We start from the raw sequence: 25,662 nt of genomic DNA on the forward strand, positions 1-25,662 counted from the left end.
TTCCTCTAAGCTGTAAATCCGGAAGACAGAAACGTCTCTACAAGAAAACATCTGGAAAGAAGCATCAGAGTGCGCCCCCAAACCACCGAATCCAGGGCAACATCGGGCACCATACGGGGGATAACCCTCATGTTGCCTCCCTTTGGGTTATCTTGTATGTATCACTTTAAGAGTTTCTTATTGACGTGTTATAATGTAATTCCACCATTGTTGTGCACCTTGTTGGCTCTTTTTGTCATAATGAGCGGTTGGGCCGCTGTACGCCATCCCTGCCAGTATTGCTGTAAGAGGTGCCAGGCGTCAGGGTGGGCCCATGACTTGGCTATTAGCCCCCAGAGCCACCCATCGAAGGACTGGTTAGATATTGATGAATGTTGCACAGAGGAGGGTTCTGGTGAACTGTCTAAGATGTCACTGTATCATTCTCATAGAATATGACTCCCGATGCGGACATTATGGAGGGTGTTGTGGCGCTGAGGCTTGAGCCATCGCGTGGGTTAGGAGGGGCCGGGTGAAGTGATAGAAGTCAGAGTTTGGCGCCAGTAAGGGTAGTGCGTGCGTTGAGACGTGTGAGATGCCCGTGGAGCCCACTCAGAGTGTGTGAGCGCAGCTGGCCTGAGTACCCTAGAGCAAGCCGGTGGACTGTGGACAGAGATAAAGTGACGGTCACGGCGAGCTGGGGTGGAGAGGTGCAGCTCAATAGAGCTGCCGTGAGATTGAGGGTGAGACCAGAGGTACTTGTCAACAGTCCCGAATTTGCCAGAATTGTTCCTATTTTTTAGGGTCAATTTCAGCAAATATTTCTCCCGACCCCTCTGGTTTTTTTTTTCAAATCGACCATTACTTATTGAATTGATCCTATAGGTAACGGACGATATGAATTATTACTCACCTCTTCTTGCACCCGGATACTCTTCTGCAGGCCTGGCTCCTTTTCGGCCACACATGACATCCTAAAACCATCCAACGTCAGGACCTCATGTGCGGCATCTCCTGGAACAGTAGAGGAGCCGGGTGCCAGGAGAGGTGACTATTTAAAGGGGTTGGATCTGGGGTCTAAGGTTAGGGTTTGGTCTGGGATCTTCATTACCTAAGGGCTCTGGTCTTGGGTCTGTATTAATAATGGGGTCTTGTCTGGGGTCAGGGCTCTGGTCTGGGGTCTGCAATAATGAAAGACCATCAAAGAAAGTGATCACTAGGCTATGCCATAACTTTGTGGTCGCGGGAGTCCGGCTGCTGAGACCCCACTGATCCTGAGAAGAGGCATCAGATATGAGGATGCAGCACGTCTTTAGCGCTGCGTACCCCTCTCTGTTGTCCCCTGCACAGTGGCACTCCCAGCCTTCTGCTGTACAAGAAACGGCAATACTGTTCCATTCAAGTGAATACTCAGGATCGGTGGGGATTCTAGCAATCAGACCCACTTGATCACACCCTAAGCATATGCAATGGCTCTGGTCTGGTTTATTTAGGGGTCTGAATTTATTTGTGTGACTATAGAGGCTGGGGATGGCTGCAGAGATGAGGCGATCAAGATGTTGTCATGGTGGTCTGGACCCGGATGGAGAAGAAAGAAAGAGAACGACAACAATCAGAGAAGACGTCACCTGTGAGTCACTGGATTCATAGAGTAGCCGTCATCTCTCCTGAAAGGTTTGTTAAAGGAAATCCCTGTATTTCCCAATAAGATAACAATTCTGGAACTTTCTTACGTAGAGCTCTGTGTTGTGACGTGTTTCTGTTGCTCCTCCTAGAAATGTATGAATAAGGCCTGGCCTACTTCGAGACTTTTTATAATAAAACTATTTATTTTAACTATAGACCTACAGCTTCAGTACGAAGCTATACACTGAGCTGCATGGAATCTTGTGGATTGCAGCTGTCACTCAGTGTATTCATACATTTCCCAGAGGAATAACAGAGGAATTGCACAATGTTGAATTCTACAAATTCAAGAAATGTAGAAGTATTTACTAAAACAGACATATAAGGAGAGGTGAGAGGTCATATTTTGATGTTATGTATTCAATATGTGTATGGCAATCCCCCTTTACTCTTTCATCATTGTAAGATTCTTATAATAAAGAAAATATGCAAGGAATATTAAAAAGGTACATAGGAGTATTATAGTAGTTATATTCTTGTATATAGGAGGCAGTATTATAGTAGTTATATTCTTGTATATAGGGGGCAGTATTATAGTACTTATATTCTTGTATATAGGCGCAGTATTATAGTAGTTATATTCTTGTATATAGGAGCAGTATTATAGCAGTTATATTCTTGTATATAGGGGCAGTATTATAGTAGTTATATTCTTGTATATAGGGGGCAGTATTATAGTAGTTATATTCTTGTATATAGGAGCAGTATTATAGTAGTTATATTCTTGTATATAGGGAGCAGTATTATAGTAGTTATATTCTTGTATATAGGGGCAGTATTATAGTAGTTACATTATTGTATATAGGGGCAGTATTATAGTAGTTATATTCTTGTATATAGGTGGCAGTATTATAGTAGTTATATTCTTGTATATAGGGGGCAGTATTATAGTAGTTATATTCTTGTATATAGGAGCAGTATTATAGTAGTTATATTCTTGTATATAGGGAGCAGTATTATAGTAGTTATATTCTTGTATATAGGTGGCAGTATTATAGTAGTTATATTCTTGTATATAGGGGGCAGTATTATAGTAGTTATATTCTTGAATATAGGAGCAGTATTATAGTAGTTATATTCTTGTATATAGGGGCAGTATTATAGTAGTTATATTCTTGTATATAGGGGCAGTATTATAGTAGTTATATTCTTGTATATAGGGGCAGTATTATAGTAGTTATATTCTTGTATATAGGGGGCAGTATTATAGTAGTTATATTCTGTATATAGGGGCAGTATTATAGTAGTTATATTCTTGTATATAGGGGCAGTATTATAGTAGTTATATTCTTGTATATAGGGGCAGTATTATAGTAGTTATATTCTTGTATATAGGGGCAGTATTATAGTAGTTATATTCTTGTATATAGGGGGCAGTATTATAGTAGTTATATTCTTGTATATAGGAGGCAGTATTATAGTAGTTATATTCTTGTATATAGGGGGCAGTATTATAGTAGTTATATTCTTGTATATAGGAGCAGTATTATAGTAGTTATAGTCTTGTATATAGGAGGCAGTATTATAGTAGTTATATTCTTGTATATAGGAGGCAGTATTATAGTAGTTATATTCTTGTATATAGGAGGCAGTATTATAGTAGTTATATTCTTGTATATAGGGGGCAGTATTATAGTAGTTATATTCTTGTATATAGGGGCAGTATTAGGGCATGCCCCCACGTGGCGGATTTCCTCCGCAACTGTCCGCATCAATGCCGCACCTAATCCGGGTTGCGGATTACGGCTGCGGATCTGCCCAAAATGTGCAGTAAATTGATGCGGACTAGCTGCTGCGGACTGCGGGAAAAGTGCTTCCCTTCTCTCTATCAGTGCAGGATAGAGAGAAGGGACAGCACTTTCCCTAGTGAAAGTAAACGAATTTCATACTTACCGGCCGTTGTCTTGGTGACGCGTCCCTCTTTCGGCATCCAGCCCGACCTCCCTGGATGACGCGGCAGTCCATGTGACCGCTGCAGCCTGTGATTGGCTGCAGCCGTCACTTAGACTGAAACGTCATCCTGGGAAGCCGGACTGGAGACAGAAGCAGGGAGTTCTCGGTAAGTATGAACTTCTATTTTTTGACAGGTTGCTGTATATTGTGATCGGTAGTCACTGTCCAGGGTGCAGAAACAGTTAATGCCGATCGCTTAACTCTTTCAGCACCCTGGACAGTGACTATTTACTGACTTCTCCTAGCAACGCTCCCGTAATTACGGGAGCCCCATTGACTTCCTCAGTCTGGCTGTAGACCTAGAGATACATAGGTCCAGCCAGAATGAAGAAATGTCATGTTAAAAAAGCAAGACGGATCCGCAGCACACATAACATGTGCATGACAGCTGCGGACTTCATTGCGGAATTTAGAATCTCCATTGAAGTCAATGGAGAAATTCCGCCATGAGTCCGCCACTGCTCCGCAACAGACAGAGCATGCTGCGGACACCAAATTCCGCTCCGCAGTCTATGCTCCGCAGCGGAATTTTACGCATCGTCTAAACGAACACTTCTAAATTTAAGTGGAAGTCAATGGAGAAACGGCTCCGCTGCGGATTAACGCTGCGGAGTGTCCGCAGCGGAATTCAAGTGAAATTCCGCCACGTGTGAACCCAGCCTTATAGTAGTTATATTCTTGTATATAGGGGGCAGTATTATAGTAGTTATATTCTTGTATATAGGGAGCAGTATTATAGTAGTTATATTCTTGTATATAGGGGCAGTATTATAGTAGTTATATTCTTGTATATAGGAGCAGTATTATAGTAGTTATATTCTTGTATATAGGAGTAGTATTATAGTAGTTATATTCCTGTATATAGGAGCAGTATTATAGTAGTTATATTCTTGTATATAGGGGCATTGTTATAGTAGTTATATTCTTGTATATAGGGGCAGTATTATAGTAGTTATATTCTTGTATATAGGGGCAGTATTATAGTAGTTATATTCTTGTATATAGGGGCATTGTTATAGTAGTTATATTCTTGTATATAGGGGCAGTATTATAGTAGTTATATTCTTGTATATAGGGGGCAGTATTATAGTAGTTATATTCTTGTATATAGGGGCAGTATTATAGTAGTTATATTCTTGTATATAGTAACAATATTATAGTAGTTATATTCTTGTATATAGGAGCAGTATTATAGTAGTTATATTCTTGTATATAGGGAGCAGTATTATAGTAGTTGTATTCTTGTATATAGGGAGCAGTATTATAGTAGTTATATTCTTGTATATAGGGGGCAGTATTATAGTAGTTATATTCTTGTATATAGGAGCAGTATTATAGTAGTTATATTCTTGTATATAGGGGCAGTATTATAGTAGTTATATTCTTGTATATAGGAGCAGTATTATAGTAGTTATATTCTTGTATATAGGAGCAGTATTATAGTAGTTACATTCCTGCATATACGGGGCAGTATTATAGTAGTTATATTCTTGTATATAGGAGCAGTATTATAGTACTTATATTCTTGTATATATGGGCAGTATTATAGTAGTTATATTCTTGTATATAGGAGCAGTATTATAGTACTTATAGTCTTTTATATGGGAGCAGTATTATAGTAGTTATATCCTTGTATATAGGGGGCAGTATTATAGTAGTTATATTCTTGTATACAGGAGCAGTATTAGGGCATGACCACACATGGCGGAATTCCTCCGCAACTGTCCGCATCAATGCCGCACCTAATCCGGGTTGCGGATTACGGCTGCGGATCTGCACAAAATGTGCAGAAAATTGATGCGGACTAGCTGCTGCGGACTGCGGGAAAAGTGCTTCCCTTCTCCCTATCAGTGCAGGATAGAGAGAAGGGACAGCACTTTCCCTAGTGATAGTAAAAGAAATTCATACTTACCGCCCGTTGTCTTTATGACGCGTCCCTCCTTCGGCATCCAGCCCGACCTCCTTGGATGACGCGCCAGTCCATGTGACCGCTGCAGCCTGTGCTTGGCCTGTGATTGGCTGCAGCCGTCACTTACACTGAAACGTCATCCTGGGAGGCCGGACTGGAGACAGAAACAGGGAGTTCTCGGTAAGTACGAACTTCATTTTTTTTTACAGATACATGTATATTGGGATCGGTAGTCACTGTCCCGGGTGCAGAAACAGTTACTGCCGATCGCTTAACTCTTTCAGCACCCTGGACAGTGACTATTTACTGACGTCTCCTAGCAACGCTCCCGTCATTACGGGAGCCCCATTGACTTCCTCAGTCTGGCTGTAGACCTAGAAATACATAGGTCCAGCCAGAATGAAGAAATGTCAAGTTAAAAAAGCAAGACGCATCCGCAGCACACATGACATGTGCATGACAGCTGCGGACTTCATTGCGGAACTTTGAATCTCCATTGAAGTCAATGGAGAAATTCCGCCATGAGTCCGCCACTGCTCCGCAACAGACAGAGCATGCTGCGGACACCAAATTCCGCTCCGCAGCCTATGCTCCGCAGCGGAATTGTACGCATCGTGTAAACGAACACTGCTAAATTAAAGTGAAAGTCAATGGAGAAACGGCTCCGCTGCGGAATAACGCTGCGGAGTGTCCGCAGCGGAATTTAAGTGAAATTCCGCCATGTGTGAACCCGCCCTTATAGTAGTTATATTCTTGTATATAGGGGCAGTATTATAGTAGTTATATTCTTGTATATAGGAGTAGTATTAGGCTGGGTTCACACGTGGCGGAATTTCACTAAAATACCGCTGCGGACACTCCGCAGCGTTAATCCGCAGCGGAGCCGTTTCTGCATTGACTTCCACTTCTATTTAGAAGTGTTCGTTTAGACGATGCTTAACATTCCGCTGCGGAGCATAGGCTGCGGAGCGGAATTTGGTGTCCGCAGCATGCTCTGTTTGTTGCGGAGCAGTGGCGGACTCATGGCGGAATTTCTCCATTGACTTCAATGGAGATTCTAAGTTCCGCAATGAAGTCCGCAGCTGTCATGCACATGTTATGTGTGCTGCGGATGCGTCTTGCTTTTTTGCCATGACATTTCTTCATTCTGGCTGGACCTATGTATTTCTAGGTCTACAGCCAGACTGAGGAAGTCAATGGGGCTCCCGGAATTACGGGAGCGTTGCTAGGAGACGTCAGTAAATAGTCACTGTCCAGGGTGCTGAAAGAGTTAAGTGATCGGCAGTAACTGTTTCTGCACCCTGGATAGTGACTACCGATCACAATATACAGCAACCTGTACAAAAATATAAGTTCATACTTACCGAGAACTCCCTGCGTCTGTCTCCAGTCCGGCCTCCCAGGATGACGTTTCAGTGTAAGTGACGGCTGCAGCCAATCACAGGCCAAGCACAGGCTGCAGCGGTCACATGGACTGGCGCGTCATCCAGGGAGGTCGAGCTGGATGCCGAAAGAGGGACGCGTCACCAAGACAACGGCCGGTAAGTATGAAATTCGTTTACTTTCACTAGGGAAAGTGCTGTCCCTTCTCTCTATCCTGCACTGATAGGGAGAAGGGAAGCACTTTTACCGCAGTCCGCAGCAGCTAGTCCGCATCAATTTACTGCACATTTTGTGCAGATCCGCAACAGAATCTGCAACGCAGATTCTGTGCGGCATTGATGCGGACAGTTGCGGAGGAAATCCGCCACGTGTGGTCATGCCCTTATAGTAGTTATATTCTTGTATATAGGGGCAGTATTATAGTGTTATATTCTTGTATATAAGGGCAGTATTATAGTAGTTATATTCTTGTATATAGGAGCAGTATTATAGTAGTTATATTCTTGTATATAGGAGCAGTATTATAGTAGTTATATTCTTGTACATAGGGGGCAGTATTATAGTAGTTATATTCTTGTATATAGGAGCAGTATTATAGTAGTTATATTCTTGTATATAGGAGCAGTATATAGTAGTTATATTCTTGTATATAGGGAGCAGTATTATAGTAGTTATATTATTTTATATAGGGGGCAGTATTATAGTAGTTATATTCTTGTATATAGGAGGCAGTATTAGAGTAGTTATATTCTCGTATATAGCAGCAGTATTATAGTAATTATATTCTTGCATATAAGAGCAGTATTATAGTAGTTATATTCTTGTATATAGGGGGCAGTATTATAGTAGTTAAATTCTTGTATATAGGGGCAGTATTATAGTAGTTATATTCTTGTATATAGCAGCAGTGTTATAGTAGTTATATTCTTGTATATAGGGGCAGTATTATAGTATTTATATTCTTGTATATAGGGACAGTATTATAGTAGTTATATTCTTGTATATAGGGGCAGTATTATAGTAGTTATATTCTTGTATATAGGAGGCAGTATTATAGAAGTTATATTCTTGTATATAGGGGGCAGTATTATAGTAGTTATATTCTTGTATATAGGAGCAGTATTATAGTAGTTATATTCTTGTATATAGGAGGCAGTATTATAGTAGTTATATTCTTGTATATAGCAGCAGTATTATAGTAGTTATATTCTTGTATATAAGAGCAGTATTATAGTGGTTATATTCTTGTATATAGGGGGCAGTATTCTAGTAGTTATATTCTTGTATATAGGGGCCAGTATTATAGTAGTTATATTCTTGTATATAGGAGCAGTATTATAGTAGTTATATTCTTGTATATAGGGGGCAGTATTATAGTAGCTATATTCTTGTATATAGGAGCAGTATTATAGTAGTTATATTCTTGTATATAGGGAGCAGTATTATAGTAGTTATATTCTTGTATATAGGGGGCAGTATTATAGTAGTTATATTCTTGTATATAGGAGCAGTATTATAGTAGTTATTTTCTTGTATATAGGGAGCAGTATTATAGTAGTTATATTCTTGTATATAGGAGCAGTATTATAGTAGTTATATTCTTGTATATAGGGGCAGTATTATAGTAGGTATATTCTTGTATATAGGAGCAGTATTATAGTAGTTATATTCTTGTATATAGGGCAATATTATAGTAGTTATATTCTTGTATATAGGGGGCAGTATTATAGTAGTTAGATTCTTGTATATAGGGAGCAGTTTTATAGTAGTTATATTCTTGTATATAGGAGCAGTATTATAGTAGTTATATTCTTGTATATAGGGGAAGTATTATAGTAGTTATATTCTTGTATATAGGGGCAGTATTATAGTAGTAATCTTGTATATATAGGGGCAATATTATAGTAGTTATATTCTTGTATATAGGGACATTATTATCTTAGTTATATTCTTGTATATAGGAGCAGTATTATAGTAGTTATATTCTTGTATATAGGGGCAGTATTATAGTAGTTATATTCTTGTATATAGGAGCAGTATTATAGTAGTTATATTCTTGTATATAGGGACATTATTATCTTAGTTATATTCTTGTATATAGGAGCAGTATTATAGTAGTTATATTCTTGTATATAGGGGCAGTATTATAGTAGTTATATTCTTGTATATAGGAGCAGTATTATAGTAGTTATATTCTTGTATATAGGGGCAGTATTATAGTAGTTATATTCTTGTATATAGGAGCAGTATTATAGTAGTTATATTCTTGTATATAGGGGCAGTATTATAGTAGTTATATTCTTGTATATAGGGGGCAGTATTATAGTAGTTATATTCTTGTATATAGGAGGCAGTATTATAGTAGTTATATTCTTGTATATAGGGGCAGTATTATAGTAGTTATATTCTTGTATATAGGGACAGTATTATAGTAGTTATATTCTTGTATATAGGGGAAGTATTATAGTAGTTATATTCTTGTATATAGGGGCAGTATTATAGGTAGTAATCTTGTATATAGGGGCAGTATTATAGTAGTTATATTCTTGTATATAGGGACATTATTATAGTAGTTATATTCTTGTATATAGGGGCAGTATTATAGTAGTTATATTCTTGTATATAGGAGCAGTATTATAGTAGTTATATTCTTGTATATAGGGGCAGTATTAAAGTAGTTATATTCTTGTATATAGGGGCAGTATTAAAGTAGTTATATTCTTGTATATAGGAGCAGTATTATAGTAGTTATATTCTTGTATATAGGGGCAGTATTATAGTAGTTATATTCTTGTATATAGGAGCAGTATTATAGTAGTTATATTCTTGTATATAGGGGCAGTATTATAGTAGTTATATTCTTGTATATAGGGGAAGTATTATAGTAGTTATATTCTTGTATATAGGGGCAGTATTATAGTAGTAATCTTGTATATAGGGGCAGTATTATAGTAGTTATATTCTTGTATATAGGGACATTATTATCTTAGTTATATTCTTGTATATAGGAGCAGTATTATAGTAGTTATATTCTTGTATATAGGGGCAGTATTATAGTAGTTATATTCTTGTATATAGGAGCAGTATTATAGTAGTTATATTCTTGTATATAGGACCAGTATTATAGTAGTTATATTCTTGTATATAGGAGCCGTATTATAGTGGTTATATTCTTGTATATAGTGAGCGGTATTATAGTAGTTATATTCTTGTATATAGGGGCAGTATTATAGTAGTTATATTCCTGTATATAGGGGGCAGTATTATAGTAGTTATTTTCTTGTATATAGGGAGCAGTATTATAATAGTTATATTCTTGTATATAGGGGGCAGTATTATAGTAGTTATATTCTTGTATATAGAGGGCAGTATTATAGTAGTTATATTCTTGTATATAGGAGCAGTATTATAGTAGTTATATTCTTGTATATAGGAGGCAGTATTATAGTAGTTATATTCTTGTATATAGGCGGCAGTATTATAGTAGTTATATTCTTGTATATAGGAGCAGTATTATAGTAGTTATATTCTTGTATATAGGGGTAGTATTATAGTAGTTATATTCTTGTATATAGGGGTAGTATTATAGTAGTTATATTCTTGTATATAGGGGAGGTATTATAGTAGTTCTATTCTTGTATATAGGGGGCAGTAGTATAGTAGTTATGTTCTTGTATATAGGGGGCAGTATTATAGTAGTAATATTCTTGTATATAGGGGCAGTATTATAGTAGTTATATTCTTGTATATAGGGGCAGTATTATAGTAGTTATATTCTTGTATATAGGGGGCAGTATTTTAGTAGTTATATTCTTGTATATAGGGGGCAGTATTATAGTAGTTATATTCCTGTATATAGTGGCAGTATTATAGTAGTTATATTCTTGTATATAGGGGGCAGTATTATAGTAGTTATATTCCTGTATATAGAGGCAGTATTATAGTAGTAATATTCTTGTATATAGGGGCAGTATTATAGTAGTTATATTCTTGTATATAGGGGTAGTATTATAGTAGTTATATTCTTGTATATAGGGGCAGTATTATAGTAGTTATATTCTTGTATATAGGGGTAGTATTATAGTAGTTATATTCTTGTATATAGGGGCAGTATTATAGTAGTTCTGTTCTTGTATATAGGGGGCAGTAGTATAGTAGTTATGTTCTTGTATATAGGGGCAGTATTATAGTAGTAATATTCTTGTATATAGGGGCAGTATTATAGTAGTTATATTCTTGTATATAGGGGCAGTATTATAGTAGTTATATTCTTGTATATAGGCACAGTACTATAGTAGTTATATTCTTGTATATAGGAGCAGTATTATAGTAGTTATATTCTTGTATATAGGGGGCAGTATTATAGTAGTTATATTCTTGTATATAGGAGTAATATTATAGTAGTTATATTCTTGTATATAGGGGCAGTATTATAGTAGTTTATATTCTTGTATATAGGGGGCAGTATTATAGTAGTTATATTCCTGTATATAGGAGTAGTATTATAGTAGTTATATTCTTGTATATAGGGGGCAGTATTATAGTAGTTATATTCTTGTATATAGGGGGCAGTATTATAGTAGTTATATTCTTGTATATAGGGGGCAGTATTATAGTAGTTATATTCTTGTATATAGGGGCAGTATTATAGTAGTTATATTCTTGTATATAGGGGCAGTATTATAGTAGTTATATTCTTGTATATAGGGGCAGTATTATAGTAGTTATATTCTTGTATATAGGGAGCAGTAGTATAGTAGGTATATTCTTGTATATAGGGGCAGTATTATAGTAGTTATATTCTTGTATATAGGAGGCAGTAGTATAGTAGTTATATTCTTGTATATAGGAGCAGTATTATAGTAGTTATATTCTTGTATATAGGGGGCAGTATTATAGTAGTTATATTCTTGTATATAGGGGGCAGTATTATAGTAGTTATATTCTTGTATATAGGGGGCAGTATTATAGTAGTTATATTCTTGTATATAGGGGCAGTATTATAGTAGTTATATTCTTGTATATAGGGGCAGTATTATAGTAGTTATATTCTTGTATATAGGGAGCAGTAGTATAGTAGTTATATTCTTGTATATAGGGGCAGTATTATAGTAGTTATATTCTTGTATATAGGAGCAGTATTATAGTAGTTATATTCTTGTATATAGGGGCAGTATTATAGTAGTTATATTCTTGTATATAGGAGCAGTATTATAGTAGTTATATTCTTGTATATAGGAGTAGTATTATAGTAGTTATATTCCTGTATATAGGGGCAGTATTATAGTAGTTATATTCTTGTATATAGGAGCAGTATTATAGTAGTTATAGTCTTGTATATAGGGGCAGTATTATAGTAGTTATATTCTTGTATATAGGGAGCAGTAGTATAGTAGGTATATTCTTGTATATAGGGCAGTATTATAGTAGTTATATTCTTGTATATAGGGGTAGTATTATAGTAGTTATATTCTTGTATATACGGGGCAGTATTATAGTAGTTATATTCTTGTATATAGGGGTAGTATTATAGTAGTTATATTCTTGTATATAGGGGTAGTATTATAGTAGTTATATTCTTGTATATAGGGGTAGTATTATAGTAGTTATATTCTTGTATATAGGAGCAGTATTATAGTAATTATATTCTTGTATATAGGGAGCAGTAGTATAGTAGGTATATTCTTGTATATAGGGCAGTATTATAGTAGTTATATTCTTGTATATAGGAGCAGTATTATAGTAGTTATATTCTTGTATATAGGAGGCAGTATTATAGTAGTTATATTCTTGTATATAGGAGCAGTATTATAGTAGTTATATTCTTGTATATAGAGGCAGTATTATAGTAGTTATATTCTTGTATATAGGGGGCAGTATTATAGTAGTTATATTCTTGTATATAGGAACAGTATTATAGTAGTTATATTCTTGTATATAGGGGGCAGTATTATAGTAGTTATAGTCTTGTATATAGGAGGCAGTATTATAGTAGTTATATTCTTGTATATAGAGGCAGTATTATAGTAGTTATATTCTTGTACATAGGGGGCAGTATTATAGTAGTTATATTCTTGTATATAGGAGGCAGTATTATAGTAGTTATATTCTTGTATATAGGGGGCAGTATTATAGTAGTTATATTCTTGTATATAGGGGGCAGTATTATAGTAGTTATATTCTTGTATATAGGAGCAGTATTATAGTAGTTATATTCTTGTATATAGGAGCAGTATTATAGTAGTTATATTCTTGTATATAGGGGGCAGTATTATAGTAGTTATATTCTTGTATATAGGAGCAGTATTATAGTAGTTATATTCTTGTATATAGGAGCAGTATTATAGTAGTTATATTCTTGTATATAGGGGGCAGTATTATAGTAGTTATATTCTTGTATATAGGAGCAGTATTATAGTAGTTATATTCTTGTATATAGGGGGCAGTATTATAGTAGTTATTCTTGTATATAGGAGCAGTATTATAGTAGTTATAGTCTTGTATATAGGAGGCAGTATTATAGTAGTTATATTCTTGTATATAGAGGCAGTATTATAGTAGTTATATTCTTGTACATAGGGGGCAGTATTATAATAGTTATATTTCTGTGCATATGGGTCAGTTTTAATGTAACAACAACTTAACCAATACAGAGTAGGATCTGTCATTAATACTGTGAGTAGTTTGGGGCAGCATTGGCAGATGATATCTCTGTAGCAACACCTCGTTCCGAAAAAGGCCCGAAAAATCGGAAGCAGAACGTCTCCAAAAATCTTCCCATTGATTTCAATGGGAAAACGGCGTACTCTTCCGACAGAGCCTTTTTCGCAGCGTTTTTTGCGTGTAAAAAAACGGCCGCGAAAAAGATGTGCAGGTCACTTCTTGGGACGTTTTTGGAGCCGTCTTTCATTGACTCCATTGAAAAACAGCTCCAAAAACGTCTGAAAATCAGGAGCTGTTTTCGCCTTAAAACAGCTCCGTATTTTCAGACGTTTTTGCTCACTGCGTGTGAACATTCCCTGTCTGGCACCTTCCTCATGTTGTATTGGATCTCCTTTTTTATTACATAGGACACTCCTGAAAGCCGTTTTATGATTTAGTGATTTTTTTTATTTTTTCCTTTTTTCTCAGATAATTCTGTTCTGTTTACAATACAATGAACCTTCTGTTTCTTACTTCTGTCTCTCTGTGTCTGGACTTTGCCGGGATCTCTACAGGTAAGAGGGTGCTTAGTATGTGATGTGATGTAGTGGTGTTAGCAGGTGCAGACCGGTCACTATGAGAGGTTGGATTGCACATTGAATGTTGTAGGACTGTTCTGTACATGCTGCATATTCTCATTGCCTGTAGCTTGTCTTGTAGATGACTATGTAGAAGATGGAGTCCATGTGTCTGGTCAAACAAGTTGGAAGAAAACCAAGAAAAACGCAGGAAGACAAATATCAGCGGATAATTTAAGTTTCCTTCCATCGGTAAAGAGCAGCAAATGTCTGGTCTATGACAGGGCCATGAATTAGATATTAGTCTGATCCAACCAGGAGAACGCAGGTGGAGCCATGACAGGTGCATCTGTGGCACAACCTGTGGCCCGAACCATCAAGACTCTGAAATGCTTGTTCATAAAGTCACGTCTGTCAAAGACAGGAGCATCCATCTAATGCAAAGAACGGAGTCCCTGGTTACCACTTATGGGGGTCCTGTGTGGTTGGCACAGTTGTGAAGTCACTATGTGGTTGACACCAATTGGGACATTTTGTGTTTGGCATTACAGGGGGTACATTTTGTGTCTGGCACTGTTAGGAGATCATTGTGTCGCGGGCACCTATGGACCACTGTATGGCTGCAAATACAGGAGATGCACTGTGTGGCTAGCACTCTTATGGGGACACTGTGTGGCTACATTAATATGGGCAGTGTGTCGCTGACACTACCGGAGGGCACTGTGTGGCTACACTAATAGGGGCACTGTGTGGCTGGCACTGTTATGGGACCACTGTGGGGCTTTCAATATTACGGGTGCACTATGCCGTTGTATGATCATACATGCAGAGATATAGCTGAAGGATTTTGCAACTTTTTTAGGCAGGGACAGATTAAAGGTGAAGAAGAGGGATAATTGCCTGGTGCTCCACCATCGAAGGTCTTGGGCACACGGTCGTATTCCAGCTCCATGCAGGTTACGAGTTGTGCAGAGTTGTAACATGACCCACTGTGGTCTATGGGGCCCTACCGGACCTCCGCATGAGTCTGACATCACGTGGATCCGAAAGGTAAAAAATGGTGACATGCCCCATCAGATACCGTATTACAGGGATATTTTCCTCTATTACATTGCATCTAATGGAGAGTATGGTGCCATAAGGAGGCAGCGTACCGGGTACGGATCCATAGGGAGCACCATACAGGTTCCATGAACACAGCAGAGTTCTAAGGCTGCATTCAGATGGCCATAATACCGCTTCATAGAGGAGCCAAGAACGGAATCGGGTCCCATCAAGGAAAGTGAATGGATCAAAACCGGACCGGTTCTGCGCTGTTACGGCCTTCTCATTGCAGCCACAGGTCTCCCACCACCTCGTAGTCTGTAGATCAGTTTGCATTCCCCATTGCACAGGACTCCCAGTTACTATAAATTAGCAATGGCTTTGACTGCCCAAAAATTGTCATAGACGGTAAATTCGCCTATATATTCATCTCCAGATCTCCTGTATAGCATGGCAGATGGGAGCAGTTCAAAGATTCTGCCCCCTACAGGCAGGGGTTGGTGTTATCTGGGGTTATGCAGGTTTATATTATCCATGGGAAAGGGTCATAGGATCAGATCGGGTTATGGCCTCCCGTTGGGCTTCCTCTTGTTGATTTCTTGACACATTCTTGTTGTTATTCCTTGTAGATGAAGTGTAAGCATCAGAACCTGGACTTTAATCCCAACTCTTTCGATGACCAGTACATAGGCTGTGCCAATCAATATGAGAAACATCTCATGCCAAAAATTTTAACTTGGGAGAAATCCTACAACTTGGCCTTTGGATTGGCATGGGACCGGGCTGCGGTGCAGTGGAACAAGGTGAAGACAACGGTCCGGCTTCCTTGTGACTTCAGGGATGAGTTTGGGATAGCGATCATCGTCTACACCACAGACTGGCCCCAGAGCAGCCCAATCTATAAAGAACTGAACGGGAATGTGACCATGGCTGGAAGGTCGAGAGAACACTACATGGAGAACTTCCACTATAAGGCTCTTCACTTCTACTTGACCAGAGCTTTGCAAGTGCTGAGGAAGAACTCAAGAAGACAAACAAACACTTACAAAGTCTACAGAGGCACAGACTCGTCTCTGCAGGTGGCGGAGGAGGCCGACGTGAGGTTTGGGAGATTCACCTCCTCCTCTCGGAATATAGAAGTAGCTAAAGAATATTCTTCAGGATTGTTCTTGGAGATCACAACCTGCTTCGGAGTTGACATCCACAGGATCTCCTTCTTCCCCAAGGAGCAGGAAGTATTGATCCCGGTGGCTGAGAAGTTTCACTTTGTGGAGAAAAGAGGGAACATTTACGTTCTTGACAGTACATGCAAATTGTGTAGTTACTTCAACTGTACATATTTAGGAGGTAAGTGTATATTTGGCGGAGTCTCCTGGCTGTGATGATAAGGATGATGATGAGGATGATTAGGATAATTATTATTATTCTCCATCTACATAGCACATGAATAGTGTTCTACAGGTTACGGGATTTATGGTTAGTTATGACCCCGAGGCACAAAAAGGAAAATTCATCTTTTAACCAGTCACATGGGGCTCAACATCTCTCAAGTGTTGCTTACCTGAGTACTACCACCACCACCACTACTACTACCACCACCATTAATACTACTACCACCATCAGTACTACCACCACCAGTACTAGGACTACCGCAACTACTACATCTACTACCAACACTACTACTACTACTACTTCTACTACTACCACCACCACTATTACTACTACCACCACCAGTACTACTACCACTACTACTACTAATACTACTTCTTCTACTACTACTAATAATACTTCTTCTACTACGATTACTATTATTACTACTACCACCACTATTACTTCCACCAATACTACTACTAAAACGGACAACCACCACTGCTACCACCACAACTACTACTACTTCTACTACTACTACTACTACCACCACCACCACAACTACCACCACTACTACTACTAATACCACAATCACTGCTACCAGCACTACTACTGCTACTACTACTATAACCACCCCCAGTACTACTACTACTACTACTACTACTACTACTACTACGACCACTACCCAGTACTACTACTATTACCACTACTGCTACTACCACCACCACTATTACTACTACCACTACTACTTCTTCTACTACTATTACTATTATTACTACTACCACTAATACTATTACTACCACCACTATTAGTACCACCAGTACGACTACTACTACTACTACCACCACCACAACCACTGCTACCACCATCACTACTACTAGTTCAACCACTACTTCTACTACTACTACTATAACCACCCCCAGTACTACTACTACTACTACTACGACCACTACCCAGTACTACTACTATTACCACTACTGCTACTACCACCACCACTATTACTACTACCACTACTACTTCTTCTACTACTATTACTATTATTACTACTACCACTAATACTATTACTACCACCACTATTAGTACCACCAGTACGACTACTACTACTACTACCACCACCACAACCACTGCTACCACCATCACTACTACTAGTTCAACCACTACTTCTACTACTACTACTACTACCACTACTACTACTACTACTACTAATACCACAACCACTGCTACCAGCACTACTACTACTACCACCCCCAGTACTTCTACTACTACTACTACTACCACCACCACTACTACGACCTCTACCACTACCACTACTACTACTACTACTACTACTACTACTACCACCACTACTACTACCACCCCCAGTACTACTACTACTGCTACTACTACCACCACCACCACTACTACTAATACTACTACGACCACTATCACTACTACTACTACTACTACTACTATTACCACCACTATCACTACTACTACTACTACCACTGCTACCACCCCCACTACTACTACTACTACTACCACTACTACCACCCCCACTACTACTACTACCCCTACTACCACCCCCACTACTACTACTACTACTACTACTACTACTACTACTACTACTACTACCACTACTACTACTACTACTACTACCACCCCAACTACTACCACTACTACTACTTCTACTACCACCCCCACTACTACTACTACTACTACTCTGCAGTGGTTGGAAGTTGTAGTGTTTTCTATGCAGCATGTCAGGTCACTAGAGATTACAATAACAACCTATGAGCCATAGTTCTTGCATATAAGACAATGGAAGCTAAAATGCTCCATACCATACCATAGATTTATGGCATACAGGTGGTTCAGGGGCTGTGCACGCACCATCACTTGCGGCAGTCAGCTGTAGCCCCTTAGATGCTGCAGTAAATAGTGACCAAATGGCTTAGACAAAGGGAGGGGTCTCCATTATGATCTTTTCACATGTTCGGCACCAGGAAAGCTCCCAACGAATACACCGAACATATCCATAGGGCCCCATTTACCCAACAGGTGCCAAAAACGCGTCCATTTGGCAAATGCCAGGTCACTATTCGTCTACAGACCTTTTTTTTAGCTGTATGTAGTGACACTGTTTGCTGTGCTGTCCTACGTAGAGGCACCTGAGAAAATAAAGATATACCACGCATTATACATTTTTTTTAACATGGGATCCTATAGACGACGCATAACATCATATGCTTATACAGTGACATACATCGGGGGTCTCCATCAGAGATATACATCCAGAAACCCTCCCAATACATGCCTCCAAGGTATGCTGCAAGCGCAATGTGAACAGACCCTTAGTCACCCCATCGGTTGCCCCTATGACTTTTAACCATTGCAGGGTGTTGATGAATTGTTATTGTAATCAGGGGCCTAACAAAGGACAATTATCTTAAATTCCCTATTAGTCGTCGTGGTCCCCCCCCAAAAAAAATTACAAAAAATACTCGTAGAGCTACGTCAAGGGAAAAAATGTGTGGCTGCTGGAATGTGTTGGCACAAACGTGTCAGTGTCCTTAAGGGTTAATACAGATCCCTATTTCAGCCTCCATTGTCCTATATGAGGGGAACATAATAGTAACTTCAGCTGCCAGTGAAACCCGGCAAATGATCACAGATTCCTCATCTCCGCCGGTCACACATTGATCTCTATGATGCCGACATAACGCCATTGCGTTTTCCTGCAGCGGTCACTAGGGGGCGCCCCGTGCGTAGAGATTTTTGTAGCTTCCATTGAGTTCATTAGTGGCTGTATACATTCATATGCAGAGAGCTCCCTCTAGTGGTGGTTGCAGGCAGTCAGTGTGCACCACGTTTATAAGTCTTACACGCTGCACGGGGGAGAGACATCAGCACGCCACTCGCACGCTGAGATCCACCTATAAAGATCTGATCTAAAAAGACACTGAACACTAATAAAAAAATTAGCATATGTGTCAGAACTCTCAGCGGGGGTGGGGTCCATAGTTTTGCTATTGGTCGCTATGATTTCTATGCGCTCCTGGTGAATTTCATAACAGTGACAAATATGTGACAGGGCCGTGTCGCTCACGACTACGACTACGCTTAGACCAGAACCCAACCACAGATTCAGGACTGTTTTGAGAAGATCTGAACATTCGCTGCTCATATTGATAAATGTGATGTCATTAATGCTGCATATTGTCTTTCAGGGCAGAAGAGTGACGTCCCTGTGTGCAGCTCTGGTACGACTCTCATCATTGTTTCATCCTTACACAGGAAGTAACTTAACAGATATTTTTCTAACTTAAAGGGATTTTCTAGTATAGGAAGGGTTGTCATATTTCTAGGATTACTTCTTAATATGTGGGATACGACTGCCATGAGCCCCCCCATGATCCTCAGAATGGAGGGGCGACAGTGTTAGTGCTGCTGTTCCTTCGCAGTGTATGAGAACTGCGGGACATCTGTCTCTTTGATTTCAGGATCAGTGGTAGTCCAAGAGCTCGGGCCCCAACTATTACAATATGGAAGAGGAAACAGATGAAGAGCACCATACACCAATATAACCATATAGCCAATCGTGGGCAGGAATACTGAGGGGTCATGAACAGTGACCACAGCATAACCTCAGGGGTACACAGACAGTGCAGGGCAATTTTATATAGTTACTGTAGAGCAGCGTTCTTTGTAAATTGGATCACTATAACATGAGCACTGCATAGATCTATTATATGCACACAGTATAGATCCACTATATAAACACAGTATGGATCTATTATATGAGCACTGCATAGATCTATTATATGAGCACTGTAGATATTATATCAGCACTGTGTAGATCTATTATATGAGCACTGTATAGAGCTATTATATAAACACTGTATAGACCTATTATATGAGCACTGTATAAGTCTATTTTATGTACACTGTATAGATCTATTATATGAGCACTGTAGATATTATATGAGCATTGTATATATATATATTATATGAGCACGGTATATATTATATCAGCACTGTGTAGATCTATTATATGAGCACTGTATATATCTATTACAGTGAAGGAAATAAGTATTTGATCCCTTGCTGATTTTGTAAGTTTGCCCACTGTCAAAGACATGAACAGTCTAGAATTTTTAGGCTAGGTTAATTTTACCAGTGAGAGATAGATTATATAAAAAAAAAACAGAAAATCACATAGTCAAAATGATCTCTATTTATTTGCATTGTGCACAGAGAAATAAGTATTTGATCCCGACCAACCATTAAGAGTTCAGCCTCCCCCAGACCAGTTACTGCTCCAAATCAACTTGGTGCCTGCATTATAGACAGCTCTTACATGGTCACCTGTATAAAAGACTCCTGTCCACAGACTCAATTAATCAGTCTGACTCTAACCTCTACAACATGGGCAAGACCAAAGAGCTTTCTAAGGATGTCAGGGACAAGATCATAGACCTGCACAAGGCTGGAATGGGCTACAAAACCATAAGTAAGACGCTGGGTGAGAAGGAGACAACTGTTGGTGCAATAGTAAGAAAATGGAAGACATACAAAATGACTGTCAATCGACATCGATCTGGGGCTCCATGCAAAATCTCACCTCGTGGGGTATCCTTGATCCTGAGGAAGGTGAGAGCTCAGCCGAAAACTACACGGGGGAACTTGTTAATGATCTCAAGGCAGCTGGGACCACAGTCACCAAGAAAACCATTGGTAACACATTACGCCGTAATGGATTAAAATCCTGCAGTGCCCGCAAGGTCCCCCTGCTCAAGAAGGCACATGTACAGGCCCGTCTGAAGTTTGCAAATGAACATCTGGATGATTCTGAGAGTGATTGGGAGAAGGTGCTGTGGTCAGATGAGACTAAAATTGAGCTCTTTGGCATTAACTCAACTCGCCGTGTTTGGAGGAAGAGAAATGCTGCCTATGACCCAAAGAACACCGTCCCCACTGTCAAGCATGGAGGTGGAAACATTATGTTTTGGGGGTGTTTCTCTGCTAAGGGCACAGGACTACTTCACCCCATCAATGGGAGAATGGATGGAGCCATGTACCGTCAAATCCTGAGTGACAACCTCCTTCCCTCCACCAGGACATTAAAAATGGCTCGTGACTGGGTCTTCTAGCACGACAATGACCCGAAACATACAGCTAAGGCAACAAAGGAGTGGCTCAAAAAGAAGCACATTAAGGTCATGGAGTGGCCTAGCCAGTCTCCTGACCTTAATCCCATCGAAAACTTATGGAGGGAGCTGAAGATCCGAGTTGCCAAGCGACAGCCTCGAAATCTTAATGATTTACAGATGATCTGCAAAGAGGAGTGGGCCAAAATTCCATCTAACATGTGTGCAAACCTCATCATCAACTACAAAAAACGTCTGACTGCTGTGCTTGCCAACTAGGGTTTTGCCACCAAGTATTAAGTCTTGTTTGCCAAAGGGATCAAATACTTATTTCTCTGTGCACAATGCAAATAAATATATATAATTTTGACAATGTGATTTTCTTTTTTTTTTTTTTATATAATCTATCTCTCACTGGAAAAATTAACCTAGCCTAAAAATTCTAGACTGTTCATGTCTTTGACAGTGGGCAAACTTACAAAATCAGCGAGGAATCAAATACTTATTTCCTTCACTGTATATGAGCACTGTATAGATCTATTATATCAGCACTGTGTAGATCTATTATATGAGCACTGTATATATCTATTATATGAGCACTGTATAGATCTATTATATGAGCACTGTATAGATCTATTATATGAACACTGTATAGATCTATTACGTGAACACTGTATAGATCTATTATATGAACACTGTATAGCTCTATTATATGAGCACTTTATAGGTCTATTATATGTACACTGTATAGATCTATTATATGAATACTGCATAGAGCTAATATATGAGCACTGTATAGAGCTATTGTATGAACACTGTATATATCTATTATATGAACACTGTATACATCTATTATATGAGCGCTGTATAGGTCTATTATATGAATAGTCTATTGATCTATTATATTTACATTGTATAGAACTATTATATGAACACTGTATAGATCTATTATATGAACACTGTATAGATCTATTATATGAGCACTGTATAGATCTATTATATGAGCACTGTATAGATCTATTATATGAGCACTGCATAGATCTATTATATGTACACTGCATAGAGCTATTATATAAACACTGTATAGATCTATTATATGAACACTATATAGATCTATTATATGAATACTATATAGATCTATTACATGAGCACTGTGTAGAGCTATTATATGAACACTGTATAGATCTATTATATGAGCACTGGATCTATTATATGAACACTGTATAGATATATTATATGAATACTGTATATATCTATTATATGAGCACTGTATATATCTATTATATGATCACTAGATCTATTATATGATCACTAGATCTATTATATGAACACTGTATAGAGCTATTATATGAACACTGTATAGAGCTATTATATGAACACTGTATAAAGCTATTATATGTACACTGTATAGATCTATTATATGAATAATGTATAGGGCTATTATATAAATACTGTATAGATCTCTTATAAGAGCACTGTATAGATCTATTATATGCACACAGTATAGATATACTATATAAACACTGTATAGAGCTATTATATGAGCACTGTATAGAGCTATTATATGCACACTGTACATATTTATTATATGTACACTGTATAGATCTACTATATAAACACTGTATAGATCTATTATATGAATAATGTATAGGGCTATTATATGAACACTCTATAGATCTCTTATATGAGCACTGTATAGATCTATTATATGCACACAGTATAGATCCACTATATAAACACAGTATGGATCTATTATATGAGCACTGTATGGATCTATTATATGAGCACTGTATAGATCTATTATATAAACACTGTATAGATCTATTATATGAGCACTGTATAAGTCTATTTTATGTACTCTGTATATATCTATTATATGAGCACTGTATATATCTATTATATGAGCACTGTATATATCTATTATATGAGCACTGTATATATCTATTATATGAGCACTGTATAGATCTATTATATGAGCACTGTATATATCTATTATATGAGCACTGTATAGATCTATTATATGAACACTGTATAAGTCTATTTTATGTACACTGTATAGATCTATTATATCAGCACTATATATATCTATTATATGAGCACTGTATATATCTATTATATGAGCACTGTATATATCTATTATATGAGCACTGTATAGATCTTTTTTATGGACACTGTATAGATCATGATGGAACAGCAGAACTATAAATGCAGCTCTGATTGTGACTGGAGCAAAAGCACAAGATAAGAAAAGCAAAGGATTTACTGAGTTACTGAACATTATATGAGGATTTAATGTGGAGCTATGGTTTATAAGAGGTCACAATGAAATGGTCAGTTACATATGGTATATAGTGGTCAGTTATATGTAGAGTGGTCAGTTACATATGGTATATAGTGGTCAGTTATATGTAGAGTGGTCAGTTACCTATAGAAATAATTCCGAAGTTGTTTTTGTTTCAGTTTCCTGAAGTAACTGCTCACGAGGAAGCATTGGTATCTATCCTATGTGACCTGAGACGTCAGTGCAGAGAAAACTTCTCCTGATCCAGGACATTACACTGTGGCGCCGCTGATCCATCATAAACTGAAGTGAAGATTAGGAAATGGAGGAAACAGGAATCACCCAGCGAGCAAAGACAAGTCTGGACCAGTAAAGACACAACAATGCTAAAGTGGTCGCATATAACAGGGGCAACCATTCTGCTGTCTGAGGCTAGATAGTTACATTGCGGAGTACTGACTGCTCTGGTTAGATGTGAGCAGCGGCTGCCATATATAACACCATGAGCATCAGGAGAGCTCGACAATCACTGATCACTGGTGCAGCACACGACTGGTAGAATCGATGGTGTGTGTGTATATATATATGCCAAAATGCTGCCCCCTGCAGTCTTAACCTTGGCTCATGAATGCTAAAGTTCACATCTTATTACAGCTCAGGAGTGTAAGGGCGGGTTCACACATGGCGGAATTGCACTTAAATTCCGCTGCGGACACTCCGCAGCGTTAATCCGCAGCGGAGCCGTTTCTACATTGACTTTCACTTTAATTTAGCAGTGTTCGTTTACACGATGCGTACAATTCCGCTGCGGAGCATAGGCTGCGGAGCGGAATTTGGTGTCCGCAGCATGCTCTGTCTGTTGCGGAGCAGTGGCGGACTCATGGCGGAATTTCTCCATTGACTTCAATGGAGATTCAAAGTTCCGCAATGAAGTCCGCAGCTGTCATGCACATGTCATGTGTGCTGCGGATGCGTCTTGCTTTTTTTACTTGACATTTCTTCATTCTGGCTGGACCTATGTATTTCTAGGTCTACAGCCAGACTGAGGAAGTCAATGGGGCTCCCGTAATGACGGGAGCGTTGCTAGGAGACGTCAGTAAATAGTCACTGTCCAGGGTGCTGAAAGAGTTAAGCGATCGGCAGTAACTGTTTCTGCACCCGGGACAGTGACTACCGATCTCAATATACATGTATCTGTAAAAAAACATATAAGTTCATACTTACCGAGAACTCCCTGTTTCTGTCTCCAGTCCGGCCTCCCAGGATGACGTTTCAGTGTAAGTGACGGCTGCAGCCAATCACAGGCCAAGCACAGGCTGCAGCGGTCACATGGACTGGCGCGTCATCCAGGGAGGTCGGGCTGGATGCCGAAGGAGGGACGCGTCATAAAGACAACGGGCGGTAAGTATGAATTTCTTTTACTTTCACTAGGGAAAGTGCTGTCCCTTCTCTCTATCCTGCACTGATAGGGAGAAGGGAAGCACTTTTCCCGCAGTCCGCAGCAGCTAGTCCGCATCAATTTTCTGCACATTTTGTGCAGATCCGCAGCCGTAATCCGCAACCCGGATTAGGTGCGGCATTGATGCGGACAGTTGCGGAGGAATTCCGCCATGTGTGGTCATGCCCTAAGGATGTGTTCACACGGAGTGTTTTCTGCCGTTTTTTTGGCCCGTAAACGCCTCCAAACATCTGCCCATTGATTTCAATGGGAAA

At 38.7% G+C, this 25,662-nt stretch overlaps 1 protein-coding gene across 2 annotated transcripts; it reads left to right on the top strand.

Moving 5' to 3' along the window:
- On the top strand, positions 1 to 24,786 carry LOC142740352 (ecto-ADP-ribosyltransferase 5-like). Of its 2 annotated transcripts, none has more exons than XM_075849902.1 (6): positions 1 to 154; positions 14,042 to 14,127; positions 14,273 to 14,382; positions 15,804 to 16,521; positions 19,749 to 19,781; positions 24,129 to 24,786. In XM_075849902.1, exons 2-6 carry the CDS (start codon positions 14,067 to 14,069, stop codon positions 24,134 to 24,136), a joined length of 930 nt encoding a protein of 309 aa, XP_075706017.1. In that variant the 5' UTR covers positions 1 to 154; positions 14,042 to 14,066; the 3' UTR covers positions 24,137 to 24,786. The 2 variants fall into 2 exon arrangements, with proteins under 2 accessions (XP_075706017.1, XP_075706018.1); XM_075849903.1 differs by lacking the exon at positions 1 to 154 and adding an exon at positions 1,507 to 1,653.
- Positions 24,787 to 25,662: the final 876 nt, after the last annotated feature.

The sequence above is a fragment of the Rhinoderma darwinii genome, chromosome 2 (genome assembly GCF_050947455.1).
Source record: "Rhinoderma darwinii isolate aRhiDar2 chromosome 2, aRhiDar2.hap1, whole genome shotgun sequence".
NCBI classification, from domain to species: Eukaryota; Metazoa; Chordata; class Amphibia; order Anura; family Rhinodermatidae; genus Rhinoderma; species Rhinoderma darwinii.